Below are 25,706 nucleotides of genomic sequence, written 5' to 3'. Positions count from 1 at the left end.
AAATAATGCTTCTTTGACAAATAATGTGTTTAGCATCAGGGCAGCAGAAGCAAACACCATTTTATTTCTTTAGTTGTGATTGTGCTTGAACGGAGTTTAAAATGTGAAGCTGAACAAGCTCAGAGTTTCGTTTTGTTTTTAAAAATCAGGGCTGGCAAGCTGCTTTTTTTGCTTTCACCTATTATCAGGACTGTGGAAACCGCTGTAAATCGTGGAATGGCGGAGAAAACTGTTAATTGTCCGCTTCACAACTGTGAACGCACAAGGTGAATAAAGGGCCCTGAGGGTCTAAAACTACCCAGCTGCACCATTGAGTTTATGTGCTTAAATCAACTTTTCCCCAACTTGGTGCTCTTCAGATGTGGCTGGTCTTGCTGGCTCTGGCTGATGGGAATCGTAGTCCAAAACATCAGGAGGGCACCAGGCTAGGAAGCATTATTTAAATAAAAGATGCAGTCTGAACAGAGTAGGAAGTGACAAGCTTCAAGGGGGGAAAGGCAAAATCTAGCCTAGTATTTTCTTTGCAAATTTTCTTTGGATCAACAAGGGGAGACTTAGCACCAATAAACACTGAATGAATCAAACTGCTGCCCAACTCCATCACACCCCTTGGATAACTTTTTTAGGAGTTATCGTGCCTCTCTGTAGGTGCAGCCCACGTCTGCAATCAGCCCTCCATGTGTTAACACGAGTCTTGTAAATGAAGATATTTATCGCAGTTGGCATCTGTATTGGATCTGAATCGATTTTATGTACGTGCTGTTGGTTTTAAATGGTATATATGGGCAATCAAACCATGCAGATTGTACTCAGAAGTACAGTTTGTCTGAGACTGCAATCTTACGCACCCCTACCTAGAAGTAAGTTCCACTGAAATGCATAAGACCATGATGTTAGTGACACAGGGGCTGCTCACGTTGTTCTGTCTATATATACAAGGAGTCTGCCACATGTTCAGCTGTTTGTGTGAATGACTATACACCCAGTACACTTCTCCAAAATGTGGAGTAAAGAATCAGTGATGGCCAACTTGGAAAGCTTTAAAAGTGTATTAGAGGGCATAAGGCTAACAGTGGCTACTAACCCTAATGGTTCTGTTCTACCAACACTATCAGAGGCAGTATTTTTTGTGAATGCCTGTTGCTGGGAATCACAAGTAAGGAGATTGCTGTTGTGCTCAGGTCCTGCTTTCAGGATTCCCATAGGCATCTGGCTGGCCACTTTGAGAACAGGATGCTGGTCTAGATTGGCCATTGGTCAGATCCACTAGGCTCTTCCTATGTTCTTACATGCGCTGGTGCACACATGCAGGAGATACCCATGTATGATCACAGGCAGTGCTCTACACATCAAATGAAGAGTACAGAAGGTAATTGCCAGGTGGTATTTGGCATTACAGCTATATCAGTTTCACATTAAGTGTAGAAAAGGAAATGAACATTAAAAGGTGCATTATGTGTCCAGGTATGGAGCAAATATATTGGAAACCGTGGCACTTCTTTAAAGGCGATGAGCAGGATTTGGCAGTGTGATCATTTAGTTGCGTGTCGAGGTTTCCGGAGAGCTAAACCCCACCCCCAATAATTCAGCCGTCACACAGTCAATTTAAGTTTAAGGTTTTTGGCATGATTTTGGCCACAACTTTATCTAAATACAACCAATGTGAGTGGTTGCTTAGGCATTGGTTCCGACTATCTGTCCCCCGCCCTGGGACAGAACTGACACCCGCTAGCCAGCGAAGTCAGTAAGGGTAAACACCTATAGGGGAGAAATCAGGAGCTGGGTGCCAGACCCTCAGTTCTCCCCCAAATGCTCCCAGGGACTCTTGCACGGCCCTAGCCCCTTTTCTGGGGGTACGGACGAAAGCAAGATGAGCCCCTGGATTCCTTTAACAAGGATTCCCTTGCAGCAGCAATTTTGCAGGGGCAGGCCCAGCCAAATCCATGCCCCTGCAGCAGCATTCCTAGGGGCAGGCCCAGCCAAATCCATGCCCCTGCAGCAGCATTCCTAGGGGCAGGCCCAGCCAAATCCATGCCCCTGCAGCAGCATTCCTAGGGGCAGGCCCAGCCAATTCCTGACCCCTAGACCAACCAATTTTAACCAATGCCTAACCGCAACCTTACAAGTTGTGACGATTTGCTATGCAGTAGGCAAAAACAAAATGGCTCCAGCCAATCAGCCAGTTGGACAAAATTCCTACCAGGCCCCTGCTCCAAACCAGACGACCCCATGACAGGCATAGCAAGGTCAAGCGCAGCAAGTTCCCTAAAATTAGGGAGGGCGGGTGGGAGATCCGTTGCACGCAGCAAAAGTGAAACCAAAAGGTCCCGTGCAAGGAATTTAAACCTAAATGCCTGTCAATCATTAACTTGCAACATTATAAACTCCCCAGCAACCCAGCGAACCAATCCAAGCAGTGGCCCTGCCAACAAACCACCCAGCAACAGAGAACTGCTCCTTTAACGCTTCCGCAACCCGCGCTCTCCTCGATGGGAGAACCCGCTTTGTGTGGTACAATAGACAATCCTTCTCCACAGGGAATTCTGGGAATTGTAGCTTCATGAGAGAATCAGGGGTCTTCTAACAACTCAGCACCCATAACAAACTACAATTTGCAGGATTTTTTGTGGGAAGCCATGGCTGTTTAAAGTGCTATGATACTACTTTAAATGTATAGAAGAGATGAGGCCTTTGTCAGAGTGGGCTCAGTAACCTTTACAATGGCTTCTTAACTGGATTCAGTATGGGATCAATTCAGTGTGAACCCTTCAGGTCTCTTCCTGGTCTGAAGTTTTGCTCTATTGATGCATTAGTTTTATTTTAGCATAAGGGTTGTTGGCCACTATGGATCTCAGTCAAGACTTAGATAGGTAGATAGAAGCATTCTTTCTTTCTTTTGTTTCTTCCTGGTTGTTTCAATTCATTTATCCACCACACTATATGATCTGGCTCTATATAAGCAAGTTGCTGAATCATTATCTGGCTCTGTAGGCTGACAGAAAGATGCAATCTATCCTGAAAGAGAGCCAGGAAACCAAGGAGGCACCAAGGACAGGACGCAGCAGGGTACAGTTTTACAAGACTAGGGTGGGTGTTCAGGTAGGTTTGGATACCAACCCTATGGATTCATAGATTATTGAAGACAGAGAGACAGATTGAGGACAGGTGACTTATACGTTCTGTGGATTTATTCTTCATTTCCACACAATTTAATGGGTGGAATAATGGTAAACCTGCTGATAGGTGGCAAGATACACATAGTACTGAAGAAGAGAACAATTGCTCATCTAATTCTAATTCAGTCTACCCCATCTCTTTACACCAGTGTCCTAGCTAAGGCCCTGTTAGAGGAAATGATTCCATTCATAGTCAATTTCTCTCCGAAACAGGTGACGACATATGGGCACTTGATCTTCCCCATGTCCAATTTATCATCCATCGTTTACCGTCTGTGTTAACACTTCAGACTACCATTTATCCAGGATATTTGAAGCTACCACAGACACTGCTAAAAGACATTTCACTACCTGTCCAATGCAGGTTGCTCTCTACTACCATCAGTGAGGTCAAGGAGTACCTCACCTCTGTCTGATGTATTTATTTATTTAAGGCCCTTCTTCGAAGCCACCTTTCCAAATCTAAATATCTTCCCGAAACAGAATTCAAATTATCATTAAAAAAAGCTGTGTAAAACAAAACACCAAGGTTTGCAATTAAAATAAGAGCAGTAGAACCATTTCATTTCACGCCAGCTATTGCATCGTAACCCCAGTTCACAACTACTGAAGGTCTACAGAAAAGTATGTTCCAGGCAAACTGAGGTTCTTGCAACCCAGCTCTGATGAAACTCCTCAGCTGGCCAGACTATGCCTTTAGTCTGGCTCTTTGTGAGCCAGGCCAGCATTTCTGGGGCTCATTTTCCAGCAGTATTAGGAAGAAAAGAAGGCTTTTCATCCAGATACATCTTTGTGTGTATACTGGAAACAGAGAGACATCAGTTAAATTTCACATGTGTTCAATTTCCCTTTTGTTCACATCCTTTGGCATACAATACGTTTGTTGGGGGCTCTTGATAATACTCAAGTGTACAATCTTCAGCACATTTAAATGCTATCAGAAACATTGGCATTAAATGGCACATCTTTCACAGCACATTTGTCCAGCACTGTTTGCAATTAAAAATAACAATAATAACAATACGGTTTTGTAATTTGGCAACAAACGTAGATGGCAAGAGTCTTGCCATATCTAGGAATTGCAATCCTGTGGAATTTTTACATTCATTCCGATAATCTCGTTTTTGAAATAAATTTGGTAATGAAAGGTGGGATTACTTTTTCTAAGCTGTCGGAATACAGCCCTTGGCCAGACCTGATATTAACCTCTTCCCACTATCTTGCTGATGCTTCTTAAGAAGTGTTTTAAAAGGCAGAGGGGTTGGCTTAGTGGTCTAAGCTTTTGGTTAGAAATGCCCAGACTGTCTGGAAGACTGACAGGTTTATAAGCTTCATGAAGCTGTGACTTAGCTTTTCATCCTTTCACTGTAGATAAATGATATACGCTGCGATAATGGAGATCATTTAAAAAACAGTAGCCCTGCTGGGGTTTTTTAACCAAGGTAACTGGGATGGCCAGAATACTACAATACGCAGTCTATTTAAAGATTTTTTTTTTTATTCTAGGGCTGCACTTATTATACACTGGTTCCAATGTTAGCACATTCTTAGACTTTTTAAAACTGATATTAATCCATATTTTTATATTGTTCTCATCCACCCAGGGATCTTATGGTGAAGAGTGGGTAATAATAATAATAATAATAATAATAATAATAATAAACTTTTAATTATTACTATTATATGTAGCTGATCAGAGTGGTAAACTGGCTGAACATTTGCACTGTTTCACTGCTCTTTCACGCCTTTTTTGTTCCCTGGGTGCTACCTATTTGCAGTGCTTGTTTGAACCTTCTCCTTTCCTCCCAGAACCCTCAGCATCATTTGCCCACACTGCAATTTAATCTTGACTCTATGGATTTGGTTTTATGAGCATCTGTGACTTTATCACATGTGGTGTCATGACATCAATAACATCATGTGAGATCACAAGAGCCAATACCAGAGTCCTGATGAGTCAGAGGACCATGAAGCCAAAGGAAGAAAGAGGGAATGGTACCAAGAAGAACAGGATTTGAGGGCAGTGCTAAGCCATCGCTTGCCCATGTGGGCATACGGGATGAAATAAGTGCTGTATCTAAAACAGGCATGAAGACGCTTTGGCCCTCCAGATGTTGCTGGCCTGTTGTGGACTGGTCGGATGCAGACGAGTGGTGGGAGGCACCAGCTGGGGAACCCCCAAAGGAAACTCCAAGGGAAGAAGGCTCAGAGCCAGGGGATTGGTGGTGGGAAGACGATGAGTGGTCAGAGGGAAAAGACTGGGAGAAGACTGGGAGGAGGATGTATCGGCAGCAGAAGAGGCAACAGGGCTTAGTGAGCAGGAATAAGCTGGGGCAGAGAGCAATCCTGATTCAGAGGCTGGAGAGGAGGTGGGGCAGGAGACAGAGTTGAGACAGGCTGCTGAAGAATCCAAGGAGTCTCCCCTTCCTGGTGCGACCAGCTCCCCTCCCCTCCTGGTCTCCCACAACCCAAAGAGGTATGAAGAGAGCAGAGCAAAGAGAGAAAAGACAAAGGAGCCTCAGATTGCTGGGGGAGGAATCTTAGAGAGTGGTGGGAAGGCAGAGACCTTCAGTCCTCACAACTGCCTCACTGGGGCAAGACCTACGGGGAACAGTTGCTGCACAATTCCTGCACTGTTTTGGTTTCTTTGAATAAAGAGTTAACTTCACTGACACCGAGTGTTATGTTGCTGACCTGCTATTGGACTGCAGCTCCTGACAACTACAACTTCCATCATCCCTAGTCATTGGGCCAAGCTTTCCGGGAGTTGCAGTTCAGCAGTTGGAGAGTCAAAGGTTCCCCACACCACATCTCAAGAAAAACATCTCAAGATTCTTAAGCTCTGACCAAACAATTCTTCCTTTACAGGGTGGTACAGACTTTTCTCTTATAAAACCTGAAGGCAAGAGCCTAAGGAGATCCTGTTCTGGTCTTTCCTGCCCCATTGCGCCCCCCCCCCCCCGCCGCCATGCTAAGAGCAGCTGTGAGTGGGTTTTTTGCATTAGGACCATGGGAAGAAACCCTTTCCCCACAAAAATTACACCCCAGTCTTCTAAGCAGTCTCAGTGGGATCGCCTGTGCTATGTATCAGTTTTGGTTAGGCCATCAGAAGGGAAAGAACTGCAGTTTGAACTGGGGATTATCGACGCTACTCTAAATATAAAAGGATAACGGCCTTGTTAAGCTTCCAGTGCTTGTTACTTAACCCTTGCATAATGTTCTAATCTCACATGTCCCATTTTGTTTTTTTTATGGGCACAACTGTCTCTGAAGGCTGTAAACAAGGCCAGTGGGCTTTGAAGGACTGTGACTGCAAGTAATGGGGTTGTTCCTACCCAATTTTACAGCCATTTTACAAGGGTTTCTTTCTACCAAAATCCCACTGACGGTCACAGAATGTGCACCCGAATGTGGCAGGGAAAGCGGTAGCTCTTTCTGGGATTGTCCTTTATACACACATTCTGCGACATATAGCATCCAATCCCAAGACTGTACATATTCCATGACGCTGCAGTCCTACTGCAGAAATGCAGAACTGGCACAAGGTGCAAATATCTTGCAATCATGGGAAGCTAGAAAAGGAAAGTTGATACCTTCTTCCTCTTGCATGAGGAATTCTCCAACATAGACGCCTGCTCTCTGCATATATCCCAGCCCCCCGTATATGGATTGGATCATCCCTCAAGTTTTTAGCCCTCAAGGATGTACTGTAACGATAAGCTTGGAAGTTTATGGGCAATACTTGATGGAAGATAAGGATTCCATTCGGATGGCATGAAAGCCTTCTGAGCATATGGGCATGTTGTTGCCACCTACTGGTCAAAAAGCAGAATTTGGAGTTTCTGTCAGAATTCTGTAGTGACAGATTTGTTTGACTTTGTACTGTGGGCTTATCCACACTTCTCTCCTGCTGCTTCCCCCTACCTCCTGGGGAAAATCATTGCCATTTCCCCCAATGTATCACTGAAGAGTGGGTTTTCCCTTGGAAAAGTGCGAGTCAAGGGGGAAACTGCTTGACCCTGTGCTTTTTAGGCACGCCACAAGCAGAATTGTGGACAAGCCCTGTGCCCAAAAATTATCATGTCTTTCTCTCTCCTTGTCATTCCCCATCAGGCTAGGGCTGATGGGAGCTGTAGTCTAAAAAACATCTGGAAGGCACCAGATCGGGGGAGGCTAGAACAGCCTCTTGCCTGAAGGTTCCTGGAATGGAAGCCCAAGAAGGGGTCTCAGAGCACAGAAGGGATTGATATCTTCATGAAACCACAGCTGTAGAAATTCTCTGAACAGAGAACGTTGAATCAGATATAAAGATATGGTGATCAGGAATGTGCTTCAGGTCCTGCACACTTATCTGCACACATTCTTCCCCTCCTCCTTTCTGTGTTTGAAATAACCATAGTTTGCCTCAGGCTCCCAACCATAGTTTCAAATCATGCTCCAAGATTGAAGGGGAAAATGTATGGTATAAACTGAGCTGCTTGTTTGTTTGTTACATGAATAAGGTCCTCTTGGATAGGCATAAATCATATTAGGAATTATTGTACTTCATATGACTCCATTTTCTTTTCCTAATGCTTCTGTGATTGTCTGCATCTTTTTTTTTCATTTTGGCACATCTGGTTGTTTATATAGGATGTTTTGATGCCATTTTACCATATGTCATGACATGTTACCATACAAGTCTAATATAGTTTGATAGTTTGTTTTCAAGGGTTGAGTCCCCCCCCTCTTTTTGGGGGGGGGTCACTTAGTGCATATGTATCTTCTGAAGGGTGTACTGATGCATGCTTTCTGGCCCAGTGAGATCATCCTCCTGTCCTTAAATGTAATTATATAGAAGATATACTTATATAGTGCACTTTTATAAATACCGAAAAATCACCAGTAATGTCCTTCATGAATTTGGCTGAACCTCCTATTTAGCCAGGTATGTTAATAGCCTTGTATGCACCAAATACATTTTTTTTTACAGATCACTGCACTGAAAATATGTAGTTATAATTTGAATATGCAGTTGTGAGATTTGGGAGAACTAATTTGTTTCAATGCCTTTGTCCAGAACCAGGTTTATCAAACTAATGAAAGAGGGCCAGGAAGGTTTGGAAGGCTATATAAAATGGGTGACATCCAGCATAGCATAGGCAAGGATCCACTTGTGCAATGCAGTTTTGGCTTCATCTCCCCCCCCCCAGCCACCCCCCCCGGCAGAATTGCTAATGATGGTTGGGGGGCCTCCAATTTTGAAGTTGAGGGGTTGCTGCAGAGAGGAGATCAGAAATCCCATTGCACAAGTAGATGGGCAGCATTGGGAGTCGCCCTATGTATCGATAAACTTGGTTGACATGTTACAGCTTAACGATCCTAGCACAAAACTGTGAGTAATTATTCTCCAGGAAAGACGCAAGAAATTTTTCAGCATCGTTTCCCATGTTTACCTTTATCCATAGGGACAGACTTAATAGAACCTCAAAGATGTGGATAAACCCTCAAACAGACCTTTTCATTATACTGATTGAGCGTAACCATTGTTGTTGTTATTCAGTCGTGTCCGACTCTTCGTGACCCCATGGACCAGAGCACGCCAGGCACACCTATCCTTCACTGCCTCCCGCAGTTTGGTCAAACTCATGCCAGTCGCTTCGAGAACACTGTCCAACCATCTCGTCCTCGGTCACCCCCTTCTCCTTGTGCCCTCCATCTTCCCCAACATCAGGGTCTTTTCTAGGGAGTCTTCTCTTCTCATGAGGTGGCCAAAGCACTGGAGCCTCAGCTTCAGGATCTGTCCTTCTAGTGAGCACTCAGGGCTGATTTCTTTGAGAATGGATAGGTTTGATCTTCTTGCAGTCCATGGGACTCTCAAGAGTCTCCTCCAGCACCATAATTCAAAAGCATCAATTCTTCAGCGATCAGTCTTCTCTATGGTCCAGCTCTCACTTCCATACATTACTACTGGGAAAACCATAGCGTAACCATAGCGGAACTCAAATTATTCACATTTTTTATTTATTTACACCAAGAGATGGCTTCCTTTTTTACATATCAAGAAGTGCTATTTGTTTTTGTCCATACTTTGAAGTGTGCAATCCTGCACTAGTGCTCAGTGATGAATGAATTCCTTCCCCCCTCTAACCCCTGCCCTTCTCTGTTTTGACATTTATTCATTTGCAGCAATTTTTTGTTTGTTTTTGTCACGATGCTGGGTAATGATACAATTGTTGGAAGTGCTGGGGTGCAACTGAGCTTGTATTGAAGACTGGCAGGTCTGAATACAAAATGCATGGAGAAAGGAACCTCCAAGCTTCCTAGACTGTCCCTTTAACCTCTGCTAACCTTCCCCAGGGACAGCCTTTGGTAACAGGGAATGCTGAACAAGAGTAGAATTTGGTGCCCCTCCCTAATATTTCTTATTTTCACAATAATTCCTTTTAGTACAGTTGCTTTTATGGATTTCAGTAGATACACATATAAACATAGGTTTTGTAATAATAATAATAATAATAATAATAATAATAATAATAATAATAATATGCTCCCTCAGCTTGGCACCCTGTGGGGGGGGGCTGCCTACACAACCCTAAATCCGGTGCTGCCTTCTCTCAGGTGTTGGACTGATACTCTCAGGGGGTTCATCCACACTTCTGTTTTTCCTGTGGTTTCCAGGCACAGGTTAATGATTTCTAGGCATAGGTCCAAGTGGGGTTTTTTGTTTTTGTCCTGATCCTTTCCCTGGTCAAAACCTGCTGTCTACTGCTGAACTCCAACAAACATCAATCAGGTTCCAAGTCTAAAGGGCTGTGACCACAGAAAATTAAGCGAGCTTGTTTTCTCCTGCTCCGGAGGGTAGGGCCCAAACCAATGGGTTCAAGTTAAAAGGAAGAATATTCTGACTAAACATCAGGAAGAACTTTCTGACAGTAAGAGCTGTTAGACCGTGGAATGGATTCCTTGGGAAGGTAGTGAACTCTCCCCTTTTTAAGCAGAAGTTGGATGGTGATCTGTCATGGATGCTTTAGGTGAAATTCCTGTATTGCAGAGAGTTGGACTAGATCCTTGCGGTCTCTTACAACTCTACAATTCTATGATTTTATGTGGCACAAATGGAACAAAAGGTTTGCTGATCTCATTTCCTATTCCACCCTTCTTCATCATCCCCTTGGGTTGAAGAAATATCTTTGTGTGTGTCTCCTGCTGAGAACAACAGGCATCCTCTTTAGATAGAACTAGGATCCGCTTTATCACACTTGTATTTCCTTTAATAAATTCAGCTTTCTTATTTTCCAGACGGAGAGTGTAAGTGAGATTGCATCTATAAATAAAGTGTGCTCCTCCAGCAGAGATTCGGTGTTCAGTTCAGGCTTTGGCTGATGCATCCAAATTCCATCAGTAACAGCATCCTGTTTTGTTGTGTGACATCTTACTAGTTTGGGCGCCTGTTTTAAGTCTCATTCTAGTGAAATTAGACACTTGTTCTGTCAACCCATCAAGGCGGCAGTGGGACACAGGTCTCATCCCTATGACTTTCCAGAGCTCCCCCAACACACGTGTTTTAATTTTGGAAAGGGGAGTTAAGTGTGAAAATTGTACACAAAAGCAGGCCCTCTGTGCTATGAGGAACCTTGGTCAAATGGAGTTCCCAAAAGTGTAGAGAGCAAAGGCTGGGAAGCAAAGTTGGCTGGTGCATGGAGGCTGGTGGATGTGGCTTCACCGCCCACTCCATGTGAACATGTGAAGGTTCCTCCAGAAATGAGAGAAACCTAAAGCAAAACTACATGGTGTCTGTGCTGAATGTAAACATCCTTCCTGGTCTTCTGAATCATTGAGTTCATTCAGCATAGCTTTTGTGCACAAAATCAGCTGCCATCAAACATTTTGAAAAGAAATGAATCTGTCTTTAATAAGGATGGATTTCATAGAATCGTAGTGTTCAAAGGGACCCCAAGGGTCATCTGTAGTTTAACCCCCTGCAATGCAGGAATCTCAACTAGAACACCCATGACAGATGGCCAGCCAACCTCTGCTTAAAAAACTCCAAGATATGCCATACCGTCTAGACTGCATCACCTATAATGGACCCTGTCCACTGTGTGGACCACTGAGGAGAATGTGTGGAAGGAAGTAGCAATGCATTGGAACTGTGGTGATCAACAGGGCTGAATCAAGCGCCCCAGGTGGACGTACTGTCTAAGAAAGGTCTACAAGTGGTCATAACATAAAGGCAAGGGTAGAGTCCACAGCAAAGTACACTGTCACTCACACCAAAGGGCGGGAATAATCCATAGGAAACTACAGTATTGCTTTACTTATTGCTTATCTGTATTTAATGCTTATCACTTCTTTCCAATCATATACTGAAACAACGACACGTGAGAGATCTGTAACTGGTTGTTTTTTTATTGTACCGCAATTCACAAAATAAAAAAGAAGGCAATTGCTCAGTTAATGGGAAAGTGAGCAATGTATTTTAAACTGATATACTGGAGCAGTGATTTAACCCAGAATTTCAAGAGTTTATCTAGATCAGAAATGGGAAACCTACCCCCCCATCCCCCAAATGTTGTTGGAACTTTATCAGACCAATGGCCAGGGATGGTGGCTGAAAATGGTATCCCTGTGTCTGGATCCTCCACTACTACCCATTAGTAAAATCTCGTTCAGCATACCACAGGGTGGAAGTTGTAGTTCAACAACATCTGGAGACATAGTCTGATCTAGATGGTATAGCCTGCTGGCCCCATCTGCCTTTTATCCTTTGTGGAACATGCTGCTCAAAGACATGAGTGAGATATGCAGTCCACACAAAACAGATGTTTTGGCATTTACTCACTTTCAGCCATCTTAAAAATGCTGTTTGGTTTTTGCGTGATGATGTAACTGTTTCAAATGTTGGGATGCGACTCAGCTGGTATTGAAGAATGGTAGGGCGAGGAGAGTCTCTGCCTGAAACTCTGGAGAGCTGCTAGGCAATCCTGAGCTAGATGTACCAATGGTCTGACTTGGTATAAGGCACCTTCCTGTGTTCCATTCATATTGCCCACTGTGCATTCAAAGAATGCATGTGTGTGTCATAAAGCTATGTGGGGTAATCTTGCGCTCACGGCCAATGCATTCAATGGTCATGCCCCCTTGCCATCTATATCTGGAAAGCATGACGTACAAACATAGATCCTGATTAAGCCATGATCCCCTCTCCATGTAGGAGATCTCTATGTGCACCAAATAAAACAGCATGTAGATACAGGTAGGTAGCCGTGTTGGTCTGCCATACTCAAAACAAAATAAAATAAAAGATTCCTTCTAGTAGCACCTTAGAGACCAACTAAGTTTGTTCTTGGTATGAGCTTTCGTGTGCATGCATCTGAAGAAGTGTGCATGCACACGAAAGCTCATACCAAGAACAAACTTAGTTGGTCTCTAAGGTGCTACTGGAAGGAATCTTTTATTTTATTTTGTTTTGAGCATGTACATAGATCCCTTTCTCATGCACACCAAACACATGGATGGCGGCAAGGCTTGACATGTGACCTTGTGACACACAGCCACACCCATTAAGATATGTATGCTTCCAACCTCTGCTTAACAAGGTCAGGAAACAAACACACAGGCTGGTGACATTAGGGCATAAGCTAAGGGACTTGACATGGGGCTGCTGTTTTTTGCAATGGACAGCTCTACCCCACACAGTGGCATTTCTGCGGTTCATCGTTTGTTTTTTCTTTTATCAGGCTCTATGGACACTCTGTAGCAGTAGTACAGAGAGAGAAATCATCCTTTATCAAATAAAAAAAATCAATGCAAATAAATAAAGCAGAACTTTCTTTTTTTAAAAAATAAATCACAAAATATTGCAGGCATAGGGAAGATGCAGGAAATAGCATGGCTCATCTACAATGCCATCAGCAACTACATTTGACATGATGATGGCAATAGCAATAAATGTTTTTTCCTCAAAAAATAAATGTTATTTCAGTGTGATTGTTTTAGAAAATGTGGTATCCCTCTAGTAGAACTGCCAGCTATCCGACTCCCAACAACAAATGAGTATCAATAGTGCATTTCTTGTGTGAAAAACCAATTGCCTATGAAGTCTCTAAGAACAAAAGTTTGATCGTTTATACAAGAAATAATCACTGAGGAGGAAAAAAGAGTATCTTAATGTCACCAGTCAGGACATGCCCTTATGTGTTAAAGCTTTTCTGTATTGCTTTTGTATGAACGGATATATTCACATTTTTTGAATGCCCTGGGGGGGATTTCAGTGTAAAATGCTTTCAGTTAAGCTTGTATTCTCTTTGTAGCAGACCAGCCACTTATTCATATTATTGCCGGAATAAATTAAGGGCTATACATGCTACAAACTTATCTTTCTTTCCTTCTTTAGGATGGGTTTATCGACTTCTTGGAATTTATAGCTGCAATAAATCTGGTTATACGAGGAAAAATTGACCAGAAATTGAAATGGTATTTTAAACTCTATGACGCTGATGGGAATGGAACTATTGACAAAAGAGAACTCTTAAGCATATTCACGGTAAGGTAATGGTATATGTTAGCATATATTTGCCATGAAGCATTTTATGGGAAATCAATTGTTGATGTTTTGGCTGTAGTTCACTGCCTGTTTCAGTCATTATCTGGCTAGACCGGGGGTCGGGAACCTGCGGCCCCAGAGCCGCATGCGGCTCTTTTGGACCTTTGCCGCGGCTCCGGGGCTGCCGGGGCTCCGGGGCGGATACGCCCGCCCACTTCTCCAGCTGGCCGGCGGCCGAAAATGACTTTGTTTTCATTCTACCACATCTCCATGTTTTCGTTGAAAGACTGAGCACCTCCGGAGGCTGAGGGCGGCGCAACATCTTGGCGGGGGGGGGGCGCTCCCACAGTCAGAAAGAGGCGTGCTACAGTAGAAAGTATGATAGAGAGGAGGAAGGGACTCGCGAAGAAAGAAGAGCGCGCCTGTGCCCTTGCGTCTCCCAGCTTCGCCCTACCTACACCGGCTTTGCTTTTCCTCACAGACACACACGCGCGCGCACGCACCCCGCCCTTCCACCCCGCCTCTTTCTTTCCCTCTCTCTCTCTTCCCCCAAGGCCCCGCCTTCCCTCCGCTTTCGGCGCGCTCGCGCTAAAAGGGGGAGGAGCTGAGTGCCTGTCAGTCAGCTCGTCTCAGTCAGGCAGGCGCTGCCGGCCGGGCGGCCTGGTTGTGTGTCTGTTGGCTGCGCCGCCGCGCTTGGCTATGGCCGGGCCGCTGAGGGGAAAGAGGAGGAGGAGGGAAGCGGGCGCCTGCCTTCCTTCCTGGCCGCGGGGGCGGAGCGCGCAGAGGCGGGGAGGGGAGAGCAATGAGCGGGGCCGCCGCCTCCTCCTCTGCCGCCGCCGCCTGCACTGGATCCGAGCCCGGCCCGGGCTTCTTCCTCTTCCCCAGCGGCACTGGCGAGCCATGCGTGGTCATGGGCCCCGGCGAGAGCGCGGCGGGCTTCGGGGCGCTGCTTCTGCTGCCTCCGCCAACCATGGCATCCATGTTCAGACGTTCCCACCTCAAGATCCTGCTGATCGGCAATTCCGGGTAAGCAAAAGGGGCGCCTGGATGGGGAAAGCAGGAGCGCCGAGAGAGCTGGCCCGCCTCCTCGCCCCCCAGCCGGGCTCCGATGGCTAAGCGGGTGTCGGGGGCTCCAGTCTGGCGGGAATCCCCCGTCAGGGGTCGGGGTGGGAAGAGGAGAGCCACTGGCAAGAGGAGAAGGATTCCCGGGATCCTGTCCCCGTTTGGCAGCCAAGGGGTTAAGGCGGCAGGTGGCATTGGCGGAGGGGGCGGCGCCGCGCAGAGGCAGGTGCAGCCCGTCCGGTGCAGCCCGGTAAACGCGCGCTGGGAGCGGAGGCAGGGAGGGGGAAGCCCCGCGCGGCGGGGGGAGAAACTTCAGCGAGGCTCTCCTGCTGAAGTTCAGCTCTGTGCCTCCACAGCCATTCTCCCCGTATTATCTGCAGCCTAGGCTGGGGAGCACATGCAACAAGTGTGCATGTACCTTTACAACAAGTGTGCATGCAACAAGTGTTGCATGTACCTTTAAAGTACATGCAACAAGTGGGACTATGTTGCAGCTGACAGGTCTACAGTTGTGTATACCACAGGCAGCTGATAATAGGGCAATTTTGTGGGGTGCAGCTGAACTAGACCAGCTGTTTGTTCCCAGAATTAAAGCAGATGGAAGAAGCAACACCAAATAACTAAAGACCAAGTCAAATGACTATTGTCCTTTGGATGCAATGGTATTACCATTGCCTGAACCCAGAGAGCATCGATGCAATAAAAGGGTGCTTTTAAGAACAGAAAAACCTGCAACCTGTATGTATTATGCACAGCTGGTTTGTTCTTTTCACATTATGCTTCCATTTTAAATATGTTGCATAATTTAGACTGCAGGAGTAGACTGTTAAATATGTTAAATATGTTGCATAATTTAGACTGCAGGAGTAGACTGTGGGATTTACCTCTGAGTAGAAAAGTCTGCATTTGCTAGTCATGGGGAGCTAAATGGACATGAGAACTTATTGCATTTTTATTCAGCTTCTCCTCTAGACTAGTCAAGCATGCTTGAAAAATTAGCGTAACTTCACAAGTGTTAACAAAAACACCTCTACATCAAAATACTCAGAAAAATGTGCTTGTTTAACTCCCACCTTCCCCCATCAACCTGACTCTGACGAGCCTGGTAGCAGCTGTTGTTGCAACTAATTTATTAAGTAAACACATCTTTATGGCAGTGTAGTAATAATCCTTTACTGTATAATTATAATTAACAACCACCTTCAACTTTTTATAGCCATTATAGTGTAGTTTTTATGTATTGAGTAAAATAATTTGGTTATTTCCATTATCTGTTTCTAAACTCAAAAGCCACCTGTATGCAAGTCAGCACAAACATCACAGGCTTCTCTGGTGCAATTCTGTGCTTTATTTAGCAAGAGAGGAGGTTGGAAGAGGTGAACATAGCATCTGGTCTGGAATATTAAGGGTAAAAGACACTAAGATTATTGTAAAAGCCAGCAGTCTTCAATTAGACATGGGACAAACATTTAACACAAGTGTGCAGTTGAGGACTCATTTTTTTAAAAAAAACAAATCAAATATTCGTATGCTGTTGCAACCCACCTTGGATCAGGCTATGACCTGGTAGTGGTCCCCAGGGTGGATAAAAATGAATGATTTTTTTTAAAAAAATAATGGATTTTTTTTATTTAAATCAGATTTTTTTTTAATTTAAATCGGATTTTTAAAAATAAAATGCAGTGTTGTATTTGTTTTAAATGTCGCAATGGTTTTGCGGCTCCCAGTTGTTGTTTTTTTCTTCGGAAATGGGTCCAAGTGGCTCTTTTGGTCTTAAAGGTTGCAGACCCCTGGGCTAGACGGTCGCTCACGGCTTCTCTTTTGTTCCAGAAATCAATGGGAAAGGGGAACATGGGCCTGCAATGAGATCTCCCTGTCCCCAATGTGGTGAAAGAGAGGGAATTATACTGTACAAGGCTGGTGCCGGCACCTGGCATCCTTGGGTAGCTGTCAAGGCCCACTGCCGATACCCACGCTAGGCGCCTCTGAATAAAGGTTCTGAACTGGCACTCTCAGCAGCCCCATGTGGTTGGATTTAGTTTCCCACAATGCCCCTTCCCTAGCATGGCTCTGTATCAGCCTTCCCCAACCTGGAGCCTTCCAGCTGTTTGGAACTTCAACTCCCATCAGCCCCAGCCAGAACTGGGGCATTGTGAAAATGTCATAAGAAAGTACATTAAGTTGGGAAAAGAGCTCCCTTCCACTTTTCCCTTCCATAAATTCTGACAAGTAGATCAAGATTAGAGCGTAAAATGAGCCGCCGGATCAAGCCAATGACTCATCTTGTTCAGCATCCTGTTCTCACAGTGGCCAACCACATGTCTGTGGGAAGGCTACGAGCTGGACAAGAGCAATAGTGTTCGAAACTCCCATTGTTCTAGGTGCATTTTGCGACAGGGAATTTCATCAGCGCAAGCAGTTTCTGAGCTCTGCATCTAAGATTTCAGGTTAAAACTGAAGAGTGGAAGGAAAGGAGGACCTTTTTCTGCCTCCCCACTTCCAGCTACTCTCTGAAGATTGGAGAAGAGACCCTCTTGAGAATATTAGGGGGGCAGGCAGGGGAAGGACTAGACTATGTGAAAAATGAATGTAATACTTTAGCTGCAGTTCACTCATGTTCGACTTTGTATTCTTGTTGTAAAAAAGCATGCCTACACATTCCGTTGTTGCACCCTTCACCTAGGTTTAAGGTGCCATTTAGCTCCTAGCTTTCATATCTCGGTTTCTAACACTGATGAGCACAGCAGTAGTGAAGATAGATAGCGGTAATAGTCAGTATGGCTAGTAGCGTAAAGCCTGTTTTCCTGTGCAATATGAAAAATACCTTCAAATTTTTATGATGCTTAGGATTAAGTTTGTGTGTGTGTGTGTGTGTGTGTGTGTGTACATATGCAGTGCTTTTTTCTGGGGGACGCAGGGGTACGTATACCCCTAAACATTTTGTGAATCTAAGTTTGGCCTCATTGAGGGACAGTATTTCAATATGAGTAGGAAAATGAGAGTACCCCTAAACATTTTTTTAAGAAAAAAGCACTGTACGTATGTATATATTTATATGATGAGAAAAGTTGCTTAAGCTTCCACACCATGTACATACGTATAAAATACGTATAAAAATAATCCTTACTTTAAATGACATGGAATATTCTGAAAGAACACATTCTCCAGGGCAGGATAAAAATGTACGTAGCTGGGTTTAAGAATAATCACGTGTCCCGACAGGATCTTCAATGATATGCTAATTGGATCTATAATCCTTTAGGTTCTGTTATATTAATTTAATTTACAATCCTCATTACTGAAGATTTCCTGGAGATTATGCCTGCTCCTGCCACCCACCCCTGCCTCAGATGCTGAGCGAAACAGCAGCCATAAATTCTATTCACATTATGACCTGCTGACATGTTTGCATTTTTTCCATCCCTTCAGGCCATTCAAGCTATCAATGGCAACCAAGAATTGACTCCAGAAGAATTCACAAACATAGTATTCCAGAAGATAGATATTAACAACGACGGTAAGATTATAAAAAATTTCAAGTGTGGGTCCAGTTTGACAGGTGGGTGGGGCAGCCAAACTGTCAATCACTTGGCGTCATGATGACAGCAGCTGACCACTTCAAAGCTCTCAGCAGGTGTGGTATGGATTATTTGGGGGAAATAGTGTTGCAGGTCTATTCGGGATCCTTTTTCTTTTTTTTACACATTTCTATCCCATCTTTCCTCCAAGGAACATGGGCTGGAATACATGGAAACCCCATTTTAGCCTCACTTTAGAGGTACTTTAGAAAGGCCGTCTGGGGAACTTTATAGCTGAGTCCCAAACTAAATGCCTTTCAATGCCTTTTGCCTTTCAATTATTTTTTTCAACCAAAGCATTCTGAGGAAGGTAGGGATTTAGATGCAGGAGGCAGGTTGCTTGCTCTTTTCCTCTCTGCTTATTTTTCTGTTCCAGATTTCCAAATACAGTGGTACCTTGGTTTAAGAACAGTCCTGTTTACGAACAATTCGGTTTACGAACTCCACAAAACCAGAAGTAATGTCCCAGTTTGCGAACTTTACCTCAGTCTAAGAACAGAAGCCGAATGGTGGAAAGGCACCGGTGGCAGGAGGCCTCATTAGGGAAAAGCGCACCTTGGTTTAAGAATGGTTTCGGTTTAAGAACAGACTTCCGTAACGGATTAAGTTCATAAACCAAGGTACCACCGTACCTGCCATGTTTTTTCTTTTTTTCTTTTTTTTAAACAGAATTTATTAGCATTTTCATAATATAACACAAACCCAACCCCACACCTACAAATACAAAAACAAATACAAATACACATAAAGTCAGGATTCTTCTTCTTATTTATAACCTTACAAAAAAAAAATTTCTAGTTCTGAATCTTGACGTTTGACTTCCCCCGCCTTTTCACCTTCGGTTTTAATTCAATATACTATTTCCTTAACAACTTTTCTCTGTAAAAAATTTAACTTTACTTAAAAAAAGAAAACATACTTATCTCAATCTTTGCATTATACCTTAAATCATAACCAAATATTCTTATAGCTAAACTTATTTCTTCTGTCCTTTATCATGCTGCTTTTAACTTAAAATTCAATATCTCCTTACTTATTTAAAATAAACTTATCATTAACAGACTTCACACTCCGACCTCGGATACCATGGCAGACCATTTAGATTATACATTTAATACTTCAACCCACTCCCCCTCTATCCATTGTCTTTTTCTGTCTTTCTCCAGCGCCAAATCTCCCATTGTCTTCCTCCAAGTGTCCACAGATCCAGGCAGCATCCACAGCAAACCCCGCATCGAGCCTCAGGGCGTTTCTCATCTGCATTCTGGGCTCCTCCGTTTCTTTTGCTTCTTCTTCTTGTAAAAATTTTAATTCCATGTCCCTTGCCCCCGAGCTGCCACCTCGGAGTCTGGATATTGTAAGTTTTCCCATTTCCGGTTGCTTTTCCCGGATTTGCCCAGCCATCTCAGACCATCTTTCAAACGCCCCTCCCAGCTCTTTGCCAAGGCATGATTCCATTGTGTAGAACTTTTGAAAAGCCTCCTCTGTGGAAAGTAGATCTTTTTTATGAATAATTCCACTCAAGACTTGTAGTTTCCGATTAAGCAATTCCATCTGCAAAATAGTGAGCTTTTCCTCATCCTTTAAATCTGAGTTCGATGCCAGTGTGAGCGCGAAGTCCAGCATTTTAAGAGAGAGGGTGAGTGTCAGATTTCAGTTCCTGTCTCTTCCTTCCTTTGTTTCAAATTTTTCCCACGACAAACCAAGTCGCCGCCATTTCTCCGAAGCCGGAGTATAAAGACCAAAACTTCAAGCGGAGATATTTTTTCCCCAATTAACCCCCGAAGGGAGATCTCAACAGACTCAGTTTTCAAATTCCAAATACTTTCTATTGATGTGGCAGCAGTCACTTAAAGAGTTAATTTCTTTCACCAGCCGAAGGGAGGGAGGCGGGCTGCCTTTCTTCTTTCCCCCAGAGCGTTCCAGGAAAACAAAGAGTCAATCAATTACTCACAGCCTCTGGGTTCTTATCAGCTCCTTAATGACAGGTAGAACTTAGACGCTCATCACAGGCTTTGCCGCCGCATTTCCATCCCGGTTGGGGCATGTCCCCTATAGCCCGGCTCCGTCGTCCCTTCACCCCCACTCCCCCTTTACAGGGGGTGCGGGGGAAGGGTTCGGAGCCACAACGGGCACAGCCGGGGAGCCCAGGGTGCGGGACGCTCTTCCCGCACCCCAACCGGAGCCCCGCTATGCGGCTGCAGGGCTCCTAACCCCCGGAATGAACTGGGTGCTTCGCAGCCGAAGCATCCCACGACCACCCATAATGGCGTCAGCCGCCGGAAGTACCTGCCATGTTTTTTCTCCACACCATACATTTAAAGCAGATGGCTTCTTCCAAATAAGCCTGGGAACTTTAGTTCCCCCTTCACAGAGCTGCAATCCCCAACACCCATGATTCTTTGGGGAAAGCCATGTGCTTTAAATATATGGTGGGTGTAGATGTTTCATGTCTGCTTTGGATCTAAGCCAAGTCTGACTCTGGCCTGCACTTTGCATGCTACATCACACTAGTTCTTTCCCTTCCACCTTATCTCTGCATGTGCAGCGCAGGATTCAGAAATGCATTAAATGCTCTTACCAAATCATCTGGACTGTACAAAGCAAAAGGGGTATCAGATGCAGTGGTTTTAGTAAAAACAACATGCATTAAGGGGGATTTTAAAATACTACGTCGCAATGCAATGCAGAGTGTTTGTTGTGGGGGAGGAAGGGAAAGGAGAATGTTAGCCGCTTTGAGACTCCTTCGGGTAGTGATAAAGCGGGATATCAAATCCAAACTCCTCCTCTTCTTCTTTTGATTATTCTTGTAGTAGCTCCAGCTGGTGATTATTGCTGGAGTAAAAGCATGTTATTGTTCTATTTAACAAGTCTACTTTTTAAAAACTTTTATTTTAAAAAGGTGTGCAATGCAATGGGCTTTTTATGCAAGTCATATAATCAATTTATTAAACTAATTCCAAACTCTAATATTAGAAATATCCAAAATTTGACATCAGCAATTTCTCTTAATGACTTTTACGGGCAGCAAGGCTATTAAGTGAGCTTATCTTAAACCAAGAGCGTTAAGGTGGTACTAGATGTAATTTCTTAATAAATCATTTGCTGAACAGCAGCTTAAATGCAATTCTAATTAAGCAGTGTATAAATTGTCAAAACAAAAACAGAATTAAGATGACCCGAGTCTGTTTAATATGTTATGATGGGGAGGTAAGCCAAATCAAGGAGAACATCATATATTCCCCCAAAAGAAGCCAGGAGATTTGGAAGACAAGTGAGAATTCTATTAAACAGCTTAGCTTGACTAAACTTTGGTTCCTAGATTTGAATTGATAAGCATCTCCGACAACATGATAGCATTTTTTTGAAACAACTGGGATATGCTGGTCTTGACCAGTTTCATTATGTAGTGCAGACATACCCTTAAACTCATGCATTGTCTTTGCCAAGTCCTAGGAGAGCTTAAAAATTTTCCAGTGGTGTTTAATAATATTTTCCCTAAATTTGAGAGTTACTGCTCCATTGAAGAGCTTAGGGGTTAAAAGATATGGTATTTTGAAATAGTTCTTACAATCTATAATTACCTGTGTATATTCCTAAGCACTTATGGTTTTTTATTCTAGGGGAATTGAGTTTAGAAGAGTTCATCAATGGAGTGGAAAGCGATGAAACTCTCCTGGAAATGATTTCAAAGAGCTTTGACCTTTCCAATGTACTGAAAATTATACAAAGTGGGCGAAGACACAGCGTCTGAGACTTTTCATAACATAAATGGGACTTGTGACAAGGAACCTATTAAATTTCAGCACTGACTTTTACATTTCCCATCCACTGTTCAGGATATAAGAAGCTCCAGGAGGAATTGTCACTTCAGCTCCATCTGTCATCTGTTTCCCCCCTTTTTTCCTTCCCAGTGGATGTGGCAGCCACTGTGAGAGCGCAACATTTGTCTACATGCATCACAAAAGCTATTTAGTGCAGCAAAAACAGACAGTCTCTCATTGCTTGTAATGGGGGAATTAGCAAAACAGAACTATACAGAGGAAGAAGAAAAACCGAGCATTTCCAGAAGATCCTGTGCTGATAAATCGCTCCTTTTAAGTACTGTTTGTTTAACTTGAAATTTACAATGTGGTGATAAACCACTAGATAGGATTGGCTTCCTTCTAGATCAATTAAGGATGAAGCATGGTTTGCATTAACTTAACATTTGCACTAATCAGTGCTTAAAATAGGAATAGATTATCTGGGAAACACCTCAATCAGCTTATGACTCCAAAGATAAATATCCACTTATGGAAGCTGCTTACCACTTTGGTATTATTATTACATCTGTAAGTTAATGTGACTTAGGGCTTTGATGTTTCAACTGTTTTGCCTTTTTCTTTTCTTTTTACCTTTATGATGCAGTTAGAAAAAAAGGATTAACCTTTTTAGAGAAGCTTTACATTTGTCATGGAGTGACACCTTTTTGGGGAAATAATTAAAACTTCAAAGCTTCAAAAACACTGGCTTCAGTGATCCAAGATTAATTCCATGACTTTAAAGAGAATTTATGCCTATTTGATTTGACAGAAAGCCAGTTCACACAATCCCCACCCCCTACAGTTTATTTTAAAAAATACACAAGCTTAATACTCTTAATAATAAATGGGAAACAGTTGATCACTCCAGGAGGGATGTATACATAAGGAGTTGCTTTGCTTACAACATTCCCTGTTCTTGTTTGAGAATCCTAAATGGGATTCACCTGCCTCAGAGTTACCTTTGGAGATGGCAAAAAGTGGACCACTTTCTCATTTTGGAAGACCTCCCATCTCGGTCCTATTTCAGTTCATTGGCGTCTGCTGACCTTAACTACTATTCTAAACTTCCACCACCCCCTTTCAAATTTGTGCTTGCGATGTTTGATTATGGGTTGTTTTTCTCCTGTCACACTATATCCTGGCTTCCAACCCAATTGCTTGGTGTGACTTAGCTTGTTTCTTCATTCTAGTTTTCTAGTGCTACAACAGAGATCTTTACCACCCCATGTAGGGAGCTTGATGTCATCCTTCAGTTGTGGAACGTGCATAGACCTCATGTCACCCACACAGCCCAGCAGGAACCACTGCAGGCCTGAGTTCAGGCATAAGCTTGGGGCTTTGCAGTGCTGAAAGCAGGGATGATAGCAAAACTTCTCCATTTATTCAAATTAATTTAAATATTTCTTTATGTATCCAAAGTCCCAATGTGTGTGATTTCAGATTTTTTGTTGATGTTCAGTCATTTAGTCGTGTCCGACTCTTCGTGACCCCATGGACCAGAGCACGTCAGGCACGCCTATCCTTCACTGCCTCTCGCAGTTTGGCCAAACTCATGTTAGTAGCCTCGAGAACACTGTCCAACCATCTCATCCTCTGTCGTCCCCTTCTCCTTGTGCCCTCCATCTTTCCCAACATCAGGGTCTTTTCTAGGGAGTCTTCTCTTCTCATGAGGTGGCCAAAGTACTGGAGCCTCAACTTCAGGATCTGTCCTTCTAGTGAGCACTCAGGGCTGATTTCTTTGAGAATGGATAGGTTTGATCTTCTTTCAGTCCATGGGACTCTCAAGAGTCTCCTCCAGATTTTACAGGATTATAACTATCATGTAAAACCAGGCTTGTTTCAAGTTAATGCTCATCCCAGAAAATACTTAGGGAAATAGTAATGAGGTGTAAGGAAAGTATACTGCGTTGGTCTTGATTTAGTTTTATCAGGAAAATGAAGGCTTGGTTTTATTTAATATGCATGTTCCGCTGGCCATGCTTCAAAGAGAAAGAGATGCCTAAAGCTGGTCAGCCTCACTTTCATCCACAGGTTGATAACATGTAGGAAAATAAGCAGACATGAAGCTATACTGAGCTTTGAGAAAAACGCATACTAAATAATGGCATCATAATAATGTGAAGTATTGTCAGGATAATGAAAAATATAGAGGCAGGAAATAGGAAACAATAGAGGCATCACTTCAAATTTGGGCAAGACCAGCCCTAAAGGCCTACCTCTTAATGAAAATATTGCAGAGACCCAGCATCTATTTCCTCAGGTATCCCTTGTTGAAACTTTCCTTTGAATCCTCATAAATAAGTGCTTGAATTCTGTTGCAAGTGAATGATGAACAAGGCTGGGCAAGCAATTTCCCCCAAAAGGTGATCAAACCTGAGCAATGAAAATGCTTTCAGTTTTGCTTAGCCTCTGTGGATAGGTGCACATGAAATGCACCACATCATCTGTAATTATTTTACCAGTAGTTTGATCGATATAGCAGACAGCCAAACTATGCAATGTATCACTTGGTATTATAAGCAGAGTTGACATTACCTGTATAGCTTTGGCATTTAGATTATTTTATGCTTTCCACCCACCCTCTAAAAAATCTGCAATAATGAATGGAAACTTCAACTTATTCAACAAAGGTACAGTAATATATTACGGTCTGTCTCAGTATTTTTTTTTGATAACTGAAGGACAAACTCAGTGTAGAAAGGAAGGATTAAATAAAAGGAAACTGTATTCCCCTGAAGTGAATGGAGACAGTGAAGCAGGTTACATCCCTTCTGAGAAAAGGTTTGAGCTTTCCAGAGTCCTTTTAAGGTTGAAAATGTTAGTTTTGATTCGAATGACCAACAGGGCAGAATGGGGGTGGAATGAAAGCAGAACGGCGACTAGGAATGGAACTCCGATGCAAAATGGTTGCTGCCTGTAAAATGTTGAAATAATAGCAGTCTTATAAATAATAATAGTAATAATAATATTTTATTATTTATACCCTGCCCATCTGGCCGGGTTTCCCCAGCCACTCTGGGCAGCTCCCAACAGAATATTAGAAACAGGACAAAACACCAGACATTAAAAACTTCCTCTAAACATGGCTGCCTTCAGATATCTTTTAAAATTGTTTATTTCCTTGACATCTGATGGGAGGGCATTTCACAGGGCAGGCACCACTACTGAGAAGGCCCTCTGCCTGGTTACCTGTAGCCTCACCTCTCGCAGTGGGGGAACCTCCAGAAGGCCCTTAGCACTGAACGATGGGGGTGGAGACGCTCCTTCAGGTGTACTGATATATAAATATCAGAATAAGATCACAGGAGGCAGAGGAGACACTGGAAAAACTGATAACCCCACCAGTCAGAATTAAGTATCCTAAAAAACCTAGCTTCATAATAATAATGATAATAATGTAAAAAGTGTTGCTGAAAATGTAACAGAGAATAAATGAAGACGCTCCCTTGAGGACACACCCATTCTAGTTCATTGGTGTGTCAGGCAAACCATTTTCTATATTTGCTTTTATAGCCTAGGAAGTTAAAGCAGGGAAAATTCTCCCCCTCTGAAGGAG

At 43.4% G+C, this 25,706-nt stretch overlaps 1 protein-coding gene across 2 annotated transcripts in view; it reads left to right on the top strand.

Annotated features, from left to right (window-relative positions):
* Window positions 1-22,235, top strand: part of GUCA1C (guanylate cyclase activator 1C) — a 30,525-nt gene extending 8,290 nt beyond the window's left edge. The window contains exons 2-4 of one of the 2 annotated variants that reach the window (XM_033146696.1): window positions 13,555-13,704; window positions 18,196-18,283; window positions 21,968-22,235. In XM_033146696.1, coding sequence (XP_033002587.1) covers window positions 13,555-13,704; window positions 18,196-18,283; window positions 21,968-22,098 — 369 coding nt within the window. In that variant the 3' untranslated portion in view covers window positions 22,099-22,235. Of the gene's footprint in view, window positions 1-13,554; window positions 13,705-18,195; window positions 18,317-21,945 lie in introns of both variants that reach the window. The other variant, XM_033146697.1, reaches the window with a different exon arrangement.
* The last annotated feature ends 3,471 nt before the right edge of the window (window positions 22,236-25,706 follow it).

This window comes from Lacerta agilis, chromosome 4 (assembly GCF_009819535.1).
Source record: "Lacerta agilis isolate rLacAgi1 chromosome 4, rLacAgi1.pri, whole genome shotgun sequence".
NCBI lineage: Eukaryota > Metazoa > Chordata > Lepidosauria > Squamata > Lacertidae > Lacerta > Lacerta agilis.
This window is presented reverse-complemented; position numbering and strand designations above follow the sequence as displayed.